The sequence below is a fragment of the Pleurodeles waltl genome, chromosome 6 (genome assembly GCF_031143425.1).
Source record: "Pleurodeles waltl isolate 20211129_DDA chromosome 6, aPleWal1.hap1.20221129, whole genome shotgun sequence".
In the NCBI taxonomy this organism is placed as follows: domain Eukaryota; kingdom Metazoa; phylum Chordata; class Amphibia; order Caudata; family Salamandridae; genus Pleurodeles; species Pleurodeles waltl.
In genome coordinates this window covers 434,026,449-434,043,601 of record NC_090445.1, presented here as the reverse complement: position 1 = coordinate 434,043,601, position 17,153 = coordinate 434,026,449, and the positions used below count along the sequence as shown (strand labels likewise).

Genomic DNA, 17,153 nt, shown 5'->3' with positions numbered 1-17,153 from the left:
CTTACCAAGGGGCCTGTGTGAGGTACCTTGAAACCGTCAAAACCTTTTGCCAACAATTCCCTGGGATTGGGTAACACCTCAGAAGGTGCAGGAGTGTGTGGAGGATAATTGGCGATGGGCCCTCTTTATCGTTCTCTGGGAGTGGAGGTGCTGGTGTCTGTGGTGGCAGGGTGGAGGAGTGTGTGCTTGTGTGTTTAACTGTCATGTTTCTGGTTAGGGGGTATGATGATTTCTGGGTTCCCCTGCAGGAGGCAGCTGGATGGGGGGTGCACTGCACGTAGAACTGTATGCAAATGTACATGCCTTGCCCCAGAAGCAGGAGCCAGCATTGAACAGTCTGCATGTCCCTTGAGGTGGCCTTCTGAACCCCACTCTCTGTCCCCAAGGCTATTGCGCACCCCGAAAGGGCTGCTTGAACAGTTTTTTTTTTTTTTTTTTTTTCCTGGCTGGCTCTGTGACCTGAGGTTGATAGACCAATTGCATTCTTATTTTAGGGGTCCTTCTGGGGTTGTATGAACTTGCCCATGTATTCCATCCAGAGCTGTACCTCCTTCTCATCCCAGCCCAGCTCTGGGCACATGGCCATCTTTTTCCTGAGCTCTGTCATACAGAAACCAACCAATGCCCCCTGTTCTGATGGCCTTGTTGTGGATTGTACGTTAGTACTGAAATAACGCCTGATGCTGTTCTGCATATTTTTCAATCATAAGTGTTGAGAGGATGGAAAATGAATCCAGGCAATTTCGATGGTATTCTTTGACTAAGCCTGATATCTCCCTTTCTTGTCCTCTTCCTTACAAACCATGCGCCTAGTGTTCATGCTGTCTTTTCCATGCATCAAAAGTGTGAGGATGTCTATGAATTCACTTTGCCACATCCATTCCTTAGCTGCCAATAGTACTTCCTTGTGCAATGCAGTGCCCAAATACCAAGGAGGAGATTGTGATCTGGGGCGTGACTCTTACCGAGGATATTTCATTGCCTGCCTGGTTTGAGGTGAGGGGGGCTTCCATACCAATAGTGCCAGCCTTTTCTAAGTCTGAGTCTCCTACCTCCCATCCCCGTGTGCTGAATGCCTCCGCTGCATAGAGAGGTGGAGTATTACCTTCAGGTGTGGAGAGCTGGGGGCCCAGTGAAGTGGGGCCACTGCTTGTGCAACTGCTGGATGCGGCCTGGTATGTCGGTCATGGCACGGTCAGCAGCTGTCGCCACAGCCGTGGTGGCTGGGGGGCAGGGGGTGGCGTGGTTGGACTGGGTGCCCGCTTGTTGTTTTGTCCACTACATTTTCCCAAATCCTTTCTATCAGAGGCCCGCCCTCCCCAGTAATGTTTGGTGCCCCTTCTTGTTTCTGCATTTGAGGGTGGCATTCCAGGGATATGGATCCACCATAACATTCTTCATTCTGTCCAAGCTTTACAGGGTTGCTGAGGCCTCCTTGTTAAGTTAGCTGTTTTGCCGGTGGCGTGGCTTTGGTTTCGGTTTCCGTTGGTGGGTTTACTGTAGGCCCTCTTACCCTTTGTTGGCCCTAGGTCAGCTTCAACATGCTGTTGCCCGCTTGGACTGTCCTGCTCCACACTGGAGTCCTCCGGCTCCTGCGCATTCATGATGCCCATTGCCCAATCTAGACCTTTTTCTCAGGCCTTGTCCGTGAATGCCGCGTAGTCCCCAGAAAGCTGCTTAGAGTTTTTGGAGACCAGGTTCCCCTTGGCTTATTGTTGCCAGAGCTCGGCCCGAGGTGTTTTGCATGGTGGTATATTTTAAATGGAACAGTTAAATGTCTGTAATGAATGTACATGCCCCCTCGTGTTACAGACCTGCGTGGACCCATCAGAAAATAATCAAAGCTCCCCTTGGAAGTTTTCACTTTAGCTGGTTTATGCACACGTATGGGGCGTATCCTTTAAAATGCAGGGCCCCAAAGATATGCGATTGCATTCTTGTGTGGAACTGACCTATAGACTCGCCTTATATTAACCGACCCCACTCCAAAGGCTGATTAGATGCATCATCAATAGTAGTCACATATTCTAGCTAAAGAAAGATCGGCATCCCGCGAATTGTAAGAGAAGAATCCAGCTATAGGACACATCCTCCTTCCATTTGAAACATTGCATTCATCTCCGAATCAATCTCCCAGCACAAAAGGTATTGCACCAGTATTAAACGATGAAAGTAGAATCACTCAAATCATCTGTGTTTACTCTAATGTTCGCCGAAGGTTAAACAGTGGAGCAGTGCTACCTGGTGGCCTAAACCCTTAATGGCACCATTGCAATACGAAAATTAGGCTTGAGCCTACTACATTTCTACCTCGATGAAGCAATTAGACTGCTAATTGCCGCACACACGAAACCGCATCCTGTACACGACTAAAACTCAAAGGCGCAAGTCCATGCATTTACGCTACTGAAAACACAACTCTACTATAAATAGTAGAGTACACATTAGCCAGTCCTTGTGTGCCGTCCCATTGCATTCCAGGTTGGTCTCTCGAACTATCTGTATTTAAACTTGCCTTTTGAAACCATCTGCCCTAGGGCATGAAGTGAACTGGCGGGCATAGGCCGATATGGGTCAGTACGGTGATAACAAAGTACTTGAGATTGAAAGCTGGAATGTGACTACTGACACACCTAGATTGGAACCCTCAACCTTCAGGTGGAGTCTGAGCCCACAACCTCTAGGCCACAGATTACTTCTCCTTTAACACCTTCAGTGGTTGGATTTTGATGTGGCAGGAATGCCTCTTCAAGGTCTCCAATCTACGTGCACAACAAACAACTCCTCTCACACCTCAACCAACAACAAGCATGTCTGACAAAAGGCCCACACCACTGCGTTAGCATCGCACTCCCACCACCGACACGCTCGTGCATTCAGTGGGGTGCCGTCCTCGAGGCAAGCGCTGGGCTGCCACCGCAAACCAGACCCCCGAGAAATACCCGCATCCAGCGTCCATCGCAGCAGCTCAATTGGCCACAAATCCCATCCAAATAAAGGGGAAATCAACTCGGACATAAGCAAGAAATCCTCTCTTTTAAAAGGGGACAACCACTCAAAGGTGCACGGGACTGGAGGGAAAGCAAGCATGCCATTCGCCATTTCAACTAAAGAACGCTGCAATCCAGAGTTAAGCTTAGCGCTATACCGACGGATCAAAAGAAAGGGGGCAGCACCTGGATGGAGCAGGTATAAGTACCTGGCCCCCGCCTGCTAGGTGCCAGAAATGACGAGGAAAAGCGCGAGACGTGGGGCTCCCGGAGGGGTCCCAGTGAGCGGACCGCAAGGTGAGTATGCCCGAATGCGGCACTAAGGGGCCCTATAGGAAGGCGCACTCTGTGCGCCACGTGCAGCAGCATTTCTGCAGTAGACCAGTGATGCTACCGCTGGAGTCGGTGAACACAGGGCAGTGTGCGCTGGGAGCTCTAGGTGTCCAGAAGAAGTTTAATTAAGGGGAATCTTCTCACCAGTTGTTGGTCTTGGGATTTGCTGACCTGCATTCAGTTTGCTTGTTCCCGCGTGTCTTCAGTGTGGCTTACTGGGGTAGTCGACAGTGTTGCACAGGCAATCTTGCCTGGGTCTTTGGGTGATTTCCTTTTGCTGAGGTTGAGAGGTTGGCGAATGGGTCCATCATCCAGTGAGCACCACAGTTCACACACATAAGGGTAGTTCTTCGAGTTGCTGGCTCAAGCTAGTTTGTATTTGTCTTTTGGGAGGTAGCCAGGGGTGATAAAAGTGTAGCAATTTTCATATTGATCGCTTGTAGGTACACACCCTAGATTACATCGCTGTTTTAGAGCAAAATATATACTCCTAAAACCTACACATACCTGCCATTAACCAGGGAGCCCCACCATAAGCAGCAGAGGAGGATATGTTACTTGAATTATCCTGTCTCACTACAATTGTGATATTTTGGCCGGAGAAGGGGCTCAGAGTACCTGGCTTCCTGTGTTATCCCCAATCTAACTGCAGTGCTTTCATCTTGTGAATAGTTATTATTTTCTTTTAATATAACTCGGGCTGGACATTGAGTTTGAGTGGAACTACTTGTGTTAGAAAGTATCTGACTATAAACGTCTCTACCTCCTCCTGAACTGAGCCTGGACGATTGTCCCCTTTGTCTCTGGAGAGTCAAGTGCACAAAAGGAGTAACTGGTTTATCAAAGTGATGGACAATCGCACCTAAGGTGCAGTGACCTGATGGTGAGCAACAGACCCACCATAGGCACTTCCTGCCCCAAGACCTAGAGAAAAGTCCTCGTAGCATGGTCTACCACAAACAGAAAGCATTTCTTGGCCAAGGAGGTAAGAGATTCCATTTGTCTGACCGTGCCCATCCTCTCAAACAGTGTTCCTTCTACTGACTGTGGTTCTGGGGTGCTGTCATCTGTCCATGGCTGGGCCTGGTCCAGCAACACCTTACAGTGTCTACAACCATGTTGGATCTGGAAAAATCAGGGAAGATTCACTTTGGTCTTTCTACACCAATGGACACTCCTGTGCTAGCTCTATTAAAAGATTCCTGTAGCAGTTAACAAGCCGCTTCACCTTCAGCAACTCTTATTACTCGGGAGAATCTCACGTCAGAAGTTTCTGACTCCAGAGTTGGTACAGGTTCGGCCTGTGCTAAGGCCATATCTATAGGCTCCCTGATGGTTCTTCCGGACCCTGAGTTCTGAGGATAACTAACTGGGAACCCTCCAGGTGATGGCCTGTTTTGAAAGTGAGCCTGCATCGAATCCACCAGTGGAATTTCATTAGTTTTGTTTTTCAACATACCATTGATAGGCAGGTGATCCTGCACACCTACCTTCACAAATTGGATGCTGTCCCCCAGTTTTAGGGCCAAGGAGACAGTGGAGTAACAAAACTGGAAGCCCCCCCCCACCCCCTGCAAATAACATAGAGGGGGCCCTCCCTCCGGACTCACTTAATCCAGGTGCTGTGCTGAGGGGGGCCCCTGGAGCTCAGGGGGAGGTGGGGTGTGCACTGCAGGGGCCTTTGTTATGCCACTGCATGGATACACCATGATACTCGAGGACTTTGTATCCAGTAGGCAAAGTCTTTCTGCCCCTTTGCACATTTATCGGAATAGATAAATGCAGGACCTCTCATGGTAAAACTGGCTCTGAAGTTGGAACTCAGTCACTAATCCATCCAGGTAAGATGTCTTCAGGAACCTCGGAACATGGGGTCAGTGCAGTACAGTCCCCTTTCCAAACCCCAAGGAAAGACAATGAGCATTTTATGCTCCTGTCAGTTGTGAAGGAGCAGACTAGTCTCCTGGTTTGGAGAGTCTATGTAGAATCTTGCCTCTGCCAATGGTAGTTCCTCTCTTATGCGTATGGTCTCCAGCACTTGTCTTGGTACTTGATCCGCAATAATTTATAGCTTGAAAAGTGCTGACCAACTTTTGGGGCACTATCCTGAAGTCCTGGCCTTGCAGCTCTAGGCTTGCTGTTTGGGGCTTTAATCCCAGGATAGGATGCTCCTAGGGGCATCTATACTCTTCAGTCACACTGATGTTAGACTCGCCGAGGTGGCTGCCACAAGTCTACAGATAGAGCCATCTTCCTTTTCTGTGCAACCAAGAAGCCTGAGGGTGCTACCTGGAAGTCACCAACTCATGGGTTCCTGCTCTCCCTTGCCAGTGACCTGGTAGCTACTTTTTAAAGTCCACTGAATATGTGCTGTGTTAGGACTTGAGGGCTGCAGACCCCTAGAGTGGGACTGAATTTGCCCATGATTGTGATTCGGGGGGTGGTACTGATGCAAGTTGGGCACACAGGCCTCGGTCTCATGGATGCAACACCTGTCAGCTCACTGGACACCCTGATGTTTTGTTCTTTCGTCTCAATGAGTTGTAATGTGATGAGTATGTCTGTAAATATAACCCTGGGTTAACCATTGCACATTTCACATTACCTTGTTTGAATTAAACATGGCTACTTCCTTAACATGCACCACCGACAGTTCTTGAGAGTTGACAAGAGATTCCTTGTGATTTTGTCTTTCAGCGATGAGACCAAGACCACACGATGGATACATCCGAGGACTATGGGCGCCGTGCAGAGCGGGCACTACACCAGCAAAGGTAAGAGGATGCCCTTGTGGTGGGGTGGGCGGAGCGAGAGTTTGAGGTACACTTGACACATGTGCCAGGTGACCATACTGGAATAGCAGGGGGCTCCCAGTGAGGTTTGAGCTACATTGGCAGAGCAGAGCAGAGTACAGGAGGTGCAGAGGCCTCAAGTTCACCAGTTTCGCGGGTGAAGCTTTTCTGTCTGGTAATTGTAGTCTTGTTTATGCCGTTGTACATTTCAGGAGTATAAATACTACAAGGCAAGGGTAACCCCGGGCCAGGAGGAGTTACTCACATATGGAACTTGGAAAGTAGAGAACTCCGGTGCTGCTGATAATGACCGAGGTGCAATGCCATGCATGGGCCCTGGCACTGGGATAGCAGGCACTGGTGCCAGGCATGTGGGCGTGCAAGTGACGGGACTAACAGCAGGTGCTGCTGGCAAGGATGGAGGTGCAGTGGCAGAGCTGTGCTACTGTCCTGGTAATGCAGCAGCAGTCAGGTTAGCTCTGCTGCTGAGAGAGCTGTGCACTTCGCTAGCACTGGAACAGCAGCACCTGCTGCAAGAATTATCAGAAGATGTCCAGTGCTGGAACGAAAGCTGAGCCTGGTAACGATTGCAGTGCCCTGACAGACTGTGCTGTATACCCAGCACTGGAACAGTGTGGCGCGCTGTATGGTGGCATTGATGTGTATGGTCAGCTGCGCTTGTTTCCCTGCACTGGAACAGTGAGGCGCGCTGCGTGGTGGCATTGACGCGTATGGTCAAGCGCGCGCTGCGTGGTGGCATTGATGTGTATGGTCAGCCGTGCTTGTTTCCCTGCACTGGAACAGTGTGGCGCGCTGTATGGTGGCATTGATGTGTATGGTCAAGTGCGCGCTGCGTGGTGGCATTGACGTGTATGGTCAAGCTTGCGCTGCATGGTGGCATTGATGTGTATAGTCAAGTGCGCGCTGCGTGGTGGCATTGACGTGTATGGTCAAGCTTGTGCTGCATGGTGGCATTGACGTGTATGGTCAAGCTTGCGCTGCATGGTGGCATTGATGTGTATGGTCAGCCACGCTTGTTTCCCTGCACTGGAACAGTGTGGCGCGCTGCATGGTGGCATTGACGTGTATGGTCAAGCTTGCGCTGCATGGTGGCATTGATGTGTATGGTCAAGCTTGCGCTGCATGGTGGCATTGATGTGTATGGTCAGCTGCGCTTGTTTCCCTGCACTGGAACAGTGAGGCGCGCTGCATGGTGGCATTGATGTGTATGGTCAGCTGCGCTTGTTTCCCTGCACTGGAATAGCAGACAATGCTCTTGATGTTACTTGAGGTACCCCGGCTGAGCTCCCAATTGGTTTCTGCACTGGAACAGCAGGATGCACATCTGGGCACATTTTATTTAAAAACCTACAGGCATTCATTTTACAACTCTGAAAAGTTTCATATTGCAGTGGAGGTTTAAATGTTTATGTGCTCTCGAGGACAAACAGATGTCATGCTATGCTGCCCTCCTGAGAAAAGTTTGTGCCTAGGGAGGGAAAGATAGATGTCCTGAGTCGTGCCCGGGGTTTAATGGGTGAGAAGAATGTGCTTTTCTCCCCGTCAGCAGACATCTTGGACGTAAGGACAACACCTGGCATGGTGCCCGACTGTGAAAGAAGCAGTTTCCCACATTTAACCACCCTCTGCCCTTTACCCGGAGCCAGTCAGGGAGTGAGCGCATGGGTCCAGCCTTGCAGGGGACAGCAGAGTGTCTGTGTCCTCCTTACTACCACATCTTTGCATGAAAGTTACATCTGCTTTCTCTGTCTGTTGTATCAAGCAGAGTAAAAACAAATATAGCAATAACGGAGCTGGCCTTGATGGCAGACTTCATTATAAAGACCCTATGCTCAAAGCGCGACTCCTGCAGGTTCTGATCCTACAGTAAGAACCCAAGGCCCCTTCTCCCTTCATCAAGTCCTTGGAGATTAGTCTCCCCACCCTTGAGTTTGTCTTCGCCCTCACCTTGGAAGGCCCTGTTGACATAGCTTGTGACTTGTTCATGGTTGGACCTTAGAAGTTGCTGTTTAGAAGAGACTTTGTAGGACCGTTCTGGCCTGGCCCCAACCAAACCTCACCACTTGGCCTGCTGGGATGGGCACACAGACCCGCCCCTGCTCAGTACCCCTCCAAGAGATCACCTCTTTATCATCACTCAGAGCCACGCCTGGACCTGCTGAGGCATGCGCCAGGGCTGAGCAAGAGAGACATTGCCTTCTCTGCTCTAGTCACCTAGAAGCAGGCGCACTACAGCAAAGGCTGCACTGGAAGGGAAGGACGTGTCCTTCAAGTAAGACACTCATTGACTGCCTGTTTAGCTCTACCACAGTAGAGGTCCAAACCAAGGGGCCACTAAGTGAACAAGAATTGGCAATGCAATAGGTAATTTGCTTGAGTTAGAGCTATTGGTGTTGTAAATTGATAACTGGACTTTCTTGCCACATAAATTGGTCAACCCTGCCTGATAATTTGGTCCTTTTCTGCCGCATAATTATAGTGACCCTGCATAAATCTAAAGCACTTTGATTGACCAGCAAAAAATTAAAATGTTGCCATTTAGCATCCCAATTTAAATCTGCCGTGCTAATTACGATAGAAAACAACTTTCATCACCCCACACTGAGAAGTCAACACAGAGCTGGAACTCCTCTTCATTGCCACTAGTGAGAGTGGAACAATAGGGAGAAGGGGCCTTTCACAACACAGGATGAGCTTCTTCTAATCTGACGTCACTGTGCACGGTGGGGTTCCATAACAGGTTAACGCGGCACTTAAAGCTGCCGATGAGTCTGTGAGGTGATGAGTGGGACGTCTCTACCCTAAAGGCTAAAAAATAACCAGTATTCTAACTTCAGACAAAGCGGTGCAGTCGGTGCCCTGCTTGCGCTTCAAGACGTGCACGATTATTGCTTCAATAGTGCCTTCAGTATTGTGCCCTTTCTGATGATGGCAGCGGACTCTCAGGTGTTAGGACATTACATCTCTCTTCTGAGGGGAGAGAAAGGAGAATAGAAGGAAATAAGGAAATAAGTGACGGCATCTGGAACTCTTCGAGCCAGCAGTACTTGGTAGGAGGCAGAGAAAAGCACCTGATCCTGCAGCGCACGGCACAGCCAGGTGGTTGAAGAGAACGAAACTAAACAGAAACGCACAGGCAGAACACCACAAGAAGTGAACACTGCACAGGCAGAAAGGTACATGTGCGCATGCCGAAAAGTGCAGGCAATGTCCCATCTGAGAGACAAAAGCAAAACTGAAATGGCTTCCGTTCGGTAACAGTGTGAACAATGTGACATAACTGATAGTCGTGCAAAGCGCTGTAATACCTCCAATAAAACAAGTATTTGCAAAGCAATAGGTTTCGCATTTGCTTGAGTTAGAGCTCTTGGCATTGTAAATTTATAACTGGATTGTTATTTCCCTATGGAAATGGTCAACCCTGCCTCATAATTTTGTCTTTTCCTGCCATATAATTCCAGTGGCCCTGCATGTAACTAAAGCACTTCCATTTACCTTCTTCCTGTGTTGGCATCAAAAAATGAAAATGTTGCCATTTAGCATTGTAATTTAAATCTGCAATGCAAATTCCAATAGAGTACCACTTTCACCACCGCACCATCGAAGTTGCTGGCTGGCTAATGCAATTCCACCCACCCACCCCCTGCCCCCCCCTCCAAAAAAGACACAAGACAGCCACAGAGGACAAATAAACTGGAAGGGTCACCCAAACATATCAAGAGAGTTCAAACAGTCATAGTATAATAAGGATGTTAAGTTGGCCTGAATTATGGTCATAATTGTAATAAGGAGAGATTATTAAAACATGTTAAATTATCATTTAAACCTTTATCAGAATTAAGCTTTTAGCATTAGATTGTAATGCTCAAAACGGCCCCTAAAGGGCACCATAACAAAAATATCATTTGTAAGAAACATGGTATTGTAACTATGTTGTTAGCCCCTAGAGTGCATAACCCTGTGAAAAAAGTAACAGGAAAAAGTAATGCAGTGTAACCATACACTTAACCCCTAGACAGCGTTTGTAAGGCTAGCAGGCCTACTGCAATGATCTTAAAAACAAGGCCTTTATAACACAACCTCTTCTAGCTGCAAAAACAAAGGTTCTAGTCATGAGCTAACTTAAACAACATTAAATGGTGGAAGGGGTTATTATTTTGGAGTACCCACTAACATAGTGTAGGGACCTAGAGATGATGTGGACAGAAAGAGCACATTGTGGTTAATGTTTTGAAGAGGGTCCCATTGTCCTAAGACCACCCAGTATGAGTTATGATCAAAAATGTTTTGTAAAAGTAATGCCCTGCAAAGCATTATGGTGCAAGTTTCCGCGACTCGACAATAAAAATAGCTTTTGTAAGAAACACAGTACTATATATAATTGGCTCCTAAAGGACATAACCACAAAAAAAGAAAATGGCAATGAATAATGCAGAATAACCATATATGTTGCCCCTAGAAAGCATAGTGGATTACATACTTTCAAGGGTAGCAGGCCTATAACGATGATATTATAAACAAGGCCCTTAAAACACTAGCTACTCTCAGCTAGAAAACAGAAGCTCCAGCCATGAGAATGTGTAACAAGACACTGAACGGTGGAAGGGGTTATTATTTTGAGGCCCCCACTAACCTAGTGTGGTGACCCGAAGATGACCTAGGCCGGAAGAGCGCCTCATGCTGAACATCTTGTTGGTTGTCCCATTGTCCTAGGGCAACCTCACGCTGAGTTCTGGGCAAAAATGTTGTGAAAAAGAATGCTTGCAACGCATTATGGGTCAAGTTGTTCTGAGTGCAGTGAATATTGTAGTATCTGAACTCCCTCTGTGCGGGGAGAGCTGCTTTCTTTGAGGATTTCTGTTTTATGTAAAGCATTTGCCCATTTCAAGTGTTTTAAGGGGAGAGACACAAGACATGACTGATTAGGTAACTGTGAACAATGTGACGAGCGCTCCAATACTGCCAATTGAGTTCATACTGTTGTGCCTGTTCGAGCTGTGAGCATCATGGCTGCCATGCAAATGAAGGGGAGAGACAAAAACGTTCACCCACACTGAAGTATATCAGCAATTGTGCTTTAATCCATGTAACATGGGCATTCTGCAAGGTGTGACAAAAACAGCCTCAAGGCAGGACAAACGTTAAGCAATTGCCAATGACTTCAAGTGAAAGTGATGGGCGTGAGGTGGACATGGATAAAAGCCCACAATACTTACAATAGGTCAAAGCGCTTGCATGCTCGACCTAAAAAGGAGTGCGGCCACAGAAAAGAGTATCGGCAGTCATGCAGTAATTCATGTAACAGGGTCAGTCTGCAAGGCGTAACAAAACAGCCTCAAGGTGGGACAAAAGTAAAGCATTTACCAACTGGATTAAGGGATTTTTGAAAGGCAGGCCCAGGAATGAATGAAAGTGATGGGTGTGAGATGGGCGTGCTTAAAGCCCACAGAATAGATAACAGCATGTCGAAAAGCAGAGCTTGCGGGCTGCTACGCTCTGCTTAAAAAACAGTAGATTTATACCACTTAGAATACTATTTCCTTATGACCTGTTCCAGTCCCTGACATGTCCTCCTATCCACACTCCCCAGTTGAGGGTATTATAAATGTTCTGTGGCTTGCAGGGCCTCTTTTGTACTGTAGCAATATCTCCTTTTATTTACAGTTCTGCAGGTTAGAGGTTGCTTGGCAGAGCTGCACCTGGTTCCAGTATGTGGATGACAGGAGATGCTTTACAGCAGGATTTAAGTGCATTGATAGCTGTGTGGATCCATGTACGGGGATAGATGGGGCGCTGCATGTCTGGGTCGAAGGGGCGCGGGTCTTGTTGTGTTAGCCGTGGTAACCACAAGAAGAGTGCAAGTGAAATGGTATTCACAGAGATTTGTGGGTGTGTAGGGTGGGAGGGTTTTTAAGGGCGGGTTTGATTGCTTTTTCAGAGCTGTGTGCTGGCATTAGTACTTAAATATCAGGACTACTCTCTGTCAGGATTGTGGGGGCATTCAGAGACGTGTGTGCACCCTAGAAATGCAGTTGGCGTACCATGCAACCAAGAGAGAGTTGCATTGGCAGAGCTGTGTGTGTGAAGGCGTGGATGCTGCAGGTCAGGATGGAAGTGCTTTGGGGAGTAGTGTAAGCACAGTTCTGGAACAGCAGGGGTGCTACAGGTTTGTACTGAGCTGTGTGCAGGCCTCTCTGAGTGACAAAAGCAAAAAGAACAGATGTTGGACGGAATGCTGAACAATGCAAACATTCACTCCCAGTCACAGTTCTAGGTTTAATCAGTAGTATTTTTTTTGCCTACCACGTCACCCCAGTTTGGACCCAGCCATATTCAAATCAGTCTAGGCCCTGCTCCCCAGGGGAGCAGTCCAGCCCGAACTACCAGGCCAGAAGCCTGGATCAAGTTTCAGGGTTTCTACCTTCATGAGCCAGTCTAGCTTGAATCCAGTGCCACAGTGAGAGCCAGACCCAAGTCTGGGCACTAAGTGGGAATGGTATGCCCAGAGGTGGGTCCTGTGCTCGCTATGCCACCGGATTCAAGCTAGCCTGGCTGTCGAGGGTGATACCCCGAAACCGGTCCCAGGAAGCTTGTTTCCAGTCCAGGGAAGACCTGGCCTGGCATTTCGGGCTGGACTGTTCCCATGGGGGAGCAGGGTCAAGACTGATTTGCGTACGGCTGGGTCCCAACTGGAATGGCCTGGTGTGGCAAACAAAACGATGAATTTAACGCAGATCTGTGACCTGGGGTGAATGTTTGATTTGGTCAGCATTCCGTCCATCATCTGTTGTTTGCATTTGTCTCTCTGATGGACAGGCAGGTAGTACTTGCGCGTATATGTGTGTGTGGGGGGTGTGGAGGGGAGTGACGCATCTCTCACTGCACCCATCCCTTTCCCGCTGGTTTCTGTGCACACGACTGTATATTCCGGCTTTTAAAACGCGTCTCTGCTTTTCTTTCCTTCTGTTTGTGCTTTAGATCTGCCACAGGGCTGGGAGATGGATTCCACCCCGGAGGGGGCTGTCTACTACATCAAGTAAGTGTAAAGGGGGCCTCGCGCTTTGTGGTGCGGGCCGGTGGCTCTGGGCGGAAGGAGTGAATAGGTGCATGTGGCATGCACCCGCCTCGCCCTGGAGGCGGGGGACGGTGTCGGCGCTGCAGATGAGACGGTGCTTGGTGTCGCGCGACATGTGATCTTCTGTGATTCCTTAAATATAAAGGGAGCAGTGTAAGCAGCGCAGGTGCACTCCGTGGCTCCCCGAGGCGGTGGTAACTGTTTGCGAAGAAGGTGCTACCTGTACATTCCTTTGGAGGGCATGCGTGTTTGTGAGTCTGGCGGGAGGGGGGCTCATGTGACTAACAGCACTGTGGGTGCACTGAATATGGACGCAGACTTTACCCTGTAATGCAAAAGCACTCTGGACACTCGCAGGATGAAGGGACACCGTGACGACAAGATGGCGCGCAGAGTTAAACTCTTGCTGTTGACAACTGTTCACCTGTACGTCACCAGTTCTGTTCCCGGCAAGGTTGAATCTCTCTTTAATACTTCCGAGGTCGAGAAATTGTGTACATTTAGGATGGACAATTGTGACAGCTGCTATTTGCGGGGTTTAGTAAAGACAAACACGGTAATATTTAGCACTATCTGTAAACACGTTTTGTTGCATTTGCAGGCTGCACGAGGCACTTGGAACAGGTCGGTTGGAATAGGATGGAATGGCCGCAGGGTAGGGTGGAGGCAGGGAGTGGTGGCAGCATGTCGGAGAGGCCATGTACGTTTGTCGGGTGGGAAAACGGCACTGACCATTAGTAAGGTGTAAGACACTCCTGGTCACTGGCGACGTGGCCTTTGGCAGGAGGGTTACAAGGCTGTGCTCATGAACTAGAATAAAATAAAAAGTGGCCGGCAAACCACTGCAAAGAGAGAAGTGGGAATGCTCATGTTGGAGGAGCTGGCATTGGCTATTGCACGCAGCAAGGGAGCAGTCATAAAAAATACAATACTCACAACTTCGAACCATATTACAAATAGCAATAAACAAGAACGTGATGGGAGCGAGCCGAGTCCAGGGGACGTTCACGTGATCGCTTCACGAGGGGATTCTTCACTTTCCTTCCCTCCACCTTTTTCAGTCTTTTTTTTCTTTCTCCATTTCCTTCTTTAATAATTTTCTGTCCTTTTCCCATTCACCCCTCCTTCCCGCTAGCCATTAGTTTTCCTTTCTTGCTTTCTTCATCCATCCAAACACCCTTCTGTTCTTTCTGTCTGTCCATTCATCCCTTCACACACCCATCCATCTTTCCCCCTTCTTTCTTTAAATCCATCTATCCTAATTTTCATCGATTCTTCCTTCTCTGCACACATTCTCTCTTCTCTACCTATTCTCCCGATCCTTCATCTATCCGTCCCTTCACTCCATCCATCCTTCAACCATCTCTGCAACCAACCAACCACCCACCTCTGCATCAGGCTCAAAGCCCATCCATTCATCATTCTCTCACCAGGCCTTCCAGGCTCTCTGGTTTCATTTGATCCCCATTCCACAGCTTCATCATACTATCCTCATAAGATGGTATTTGTTGACCTTTTAGGAGACTAGTGGTCTCCCATCAAAGGAAAATGAGCTATAAATAAAAAGCGAAATGTTTTTTTATGTTAATCAGAAATGTCAAATGGCACTCAGCACCCGCTCAAGCTGCATTCATGGTGTATTGGTTTCTTCTGCGTGTCCTTTCCCTTTGTTTTGTTCACTCACCTGCGGAAGCATCTGTGTCCCGGTCAAGGTTTACTAAGCTTTGTGAAAGTCTACACACACATGCAATCTGTTGCAATAATTATATCATATAGTAAGTGTCAATGTTCACTCAGAGGCATGTTTTGGAATAATATGTATTTTTCAGTACACGTTTGGATAAATGTAGTGTATGCTCAGATGAAAGAGTTGAAAATTCAAAATGTTTCTTTATAGGTTTGGTTGTAATACTGGCTCTGGTAGAAACAGGAGTTAGTTTACCTGGTATTGTATGAGAAGCAGTAATACCACATTCAGCACAAACCAATATGGTTTTCTGAGGGTGCGTTTTTCCGGACAAACTTGGGAAATTTTCCCCCCAAAACTGTCTGGAATGAAACATTTCTTTTCTGGTAATTCTACAAGGAGAAAATTGTATTAACATTGTATTTTGCAATCCAAGATTACTGGGCCCCATGGTGACAGTATTTTCAGATGCTAATGTGCTGCCCAGGGAACATAATGACTTACACAATGAGGACCAAAGAATCTGCCTGTAATGATTAAGGAGTTGTCTTCCGGCTTCCGAATGTCCTGATGAAGGCCATCAAACCTATAAGGGCAGAGTGAAATGGCCAAAACATGTTGCCATACTAGCAGATGGCAGGGGTGATTGGGTGATAATTCCCAAATAACACCACCGCAGTAGCAGGTTTTAATCCTATCCAGGGGACCCATAAATACAAATAGAAGCGAGTACCTACGAGATAGTTTTAATGTATATATGGGTTCTGCGGAATACATCCCTAGGTTTATGTTGTGTATTATCTATACCCCCTCCCTTTTGCTGCATCCCAGACTTTGGTTATCACAGGGATGTTAAAACAATAGCCCGATGATGAAGCATGCCACGATTAGTGGGTGAGAGCAGTTTTTAAGAACACAATGCTGTTTCTGAGGTTTGTGACAATTTGTAGAGAGCATCTGTCTCTCCTCCTTATCTCATTTTGTGTGTGTGTAAGTGCCGTTAATTGGGAGGATGGATAAGGAGGATATGCCTCTCTCTCCTCTTTTTTGTGTGTGTGTTGTGTCACCAGTTACATTACACAAGAACACATTCATTTTTGGTAGCATGGGGAGATTAAGTGTTGTGCCTAGAATTACCGGATGTTGAGCCAGTGCTGAGACTCGAACCGTGTTCCCAGGCTCCAAAGTCGGCAGCTCTGGCATTCACGCCACATCCTCTCCCATAGGATTTTTTGTCTGGTGCCTGTTGGGGCAGTCTGGGAATAACTTTTTTTTTTATATAGCGCTTGCTAATGGAGGTTCTGCCATTTCATAGCGCTCAAAGCGGGTGCCATTCTTAACAAAATTGCTATAATTCATTTCCATCGACCTTGCAGAGATGAAGAGGTTAAAAACCTATGTCAGGATTGTTCTCTGTGACCTTCTTGTTCTGTCAAGACTCCTGCAGTGGGTGCATTAACCAACTGATTTGAGTAGAGCTTAACACTAGGTGATAGCACGTGCTCTTGATAACCTCCAGAGGGTCACCAACCAAGCATAAAGGTTAATTCTAGGCAAGAACATGGCAAAAGTTGTTGTCTCCAAAATGGTGGAAAAGGAATCATGACTCCAGACCCAAGCACTTCACGACCTCAAGCTTGATAGCAAAAAACTATCTAGCCTTTGGATGTAAATTGGTCCTCTTCAAATAGAGATCAGTTAGCAGATGCAGCAATTTTCCTATCTCTGTAGTGCAAAGAAGCTAACACAAGGGTGCCGCAGTGAGAGGAGTAGCGTATCATAGAGCACAAACTAGGCTAAGACTTCAAATTTTGAGTAGCCGCCCCAACAAAGAAAATTCTCACTTCAAAACCATCAGCCAGTGTACAAATGTATGCACCGAAAAGGCACCGTCAAGGCCCAGCAGATTCAGGTACACATATCTGTGCTACAGAGTCCAGTCCTGAGCGGAGGGCAGTCATCAGACTATTAACCCAATGCAGTGCTTTAAATCAATGCAGAATACCAGCCCTTCTGTATTTCATTTAAAACACTGACCCAAGGCCACAGATGTCACACATGTGGAACCTATCCTGTCAGCCCATTCTACCAGTGAAGTTCTGTTTCACCAGTTGCCACACATTTGAAGCCTCCTGTTCAGTTAAGCTGCCTCTTCTGTTATTCTCTTTGTATAAAGTCAATGTTTTTACAAGCTAGGCTGGTATTGCCAATGTAGAGGAATAATTCCCTCAAATGTTTAACACAGAAATATATGG

General features: G+C 47.5%; 1 protein-coding gene across 5 annotated transcripts in view; it reads left to right on the top strand.

Moving 5' to 3' along the window:
• PLEKHA6 (pleckstrin homology domain containing A6) overlaps positions 1–17,153 on the top strand; it is a 527,946-nt gene that overhangs the window by 88,310 nt on the left and 422,483 nt on the right. For all 5 annotated transcript variants that reach the window (XM_069238499.1, XM_069238501.1, XM_069238498.1 and 2 more), the window contains exons 2-3: positions 6,021–6,097; positions 13,115–13,172. In XM_069238499.1, coding sequence (XP_069094600.1) covers positions 6,021–6,097; positions 13,115–13,172 — 135 coding nt within the window. The remainder of the gene's footprint in view (positions 1–6,020; positions 6,098–13,114; positions 13,173–17,153) is intronic.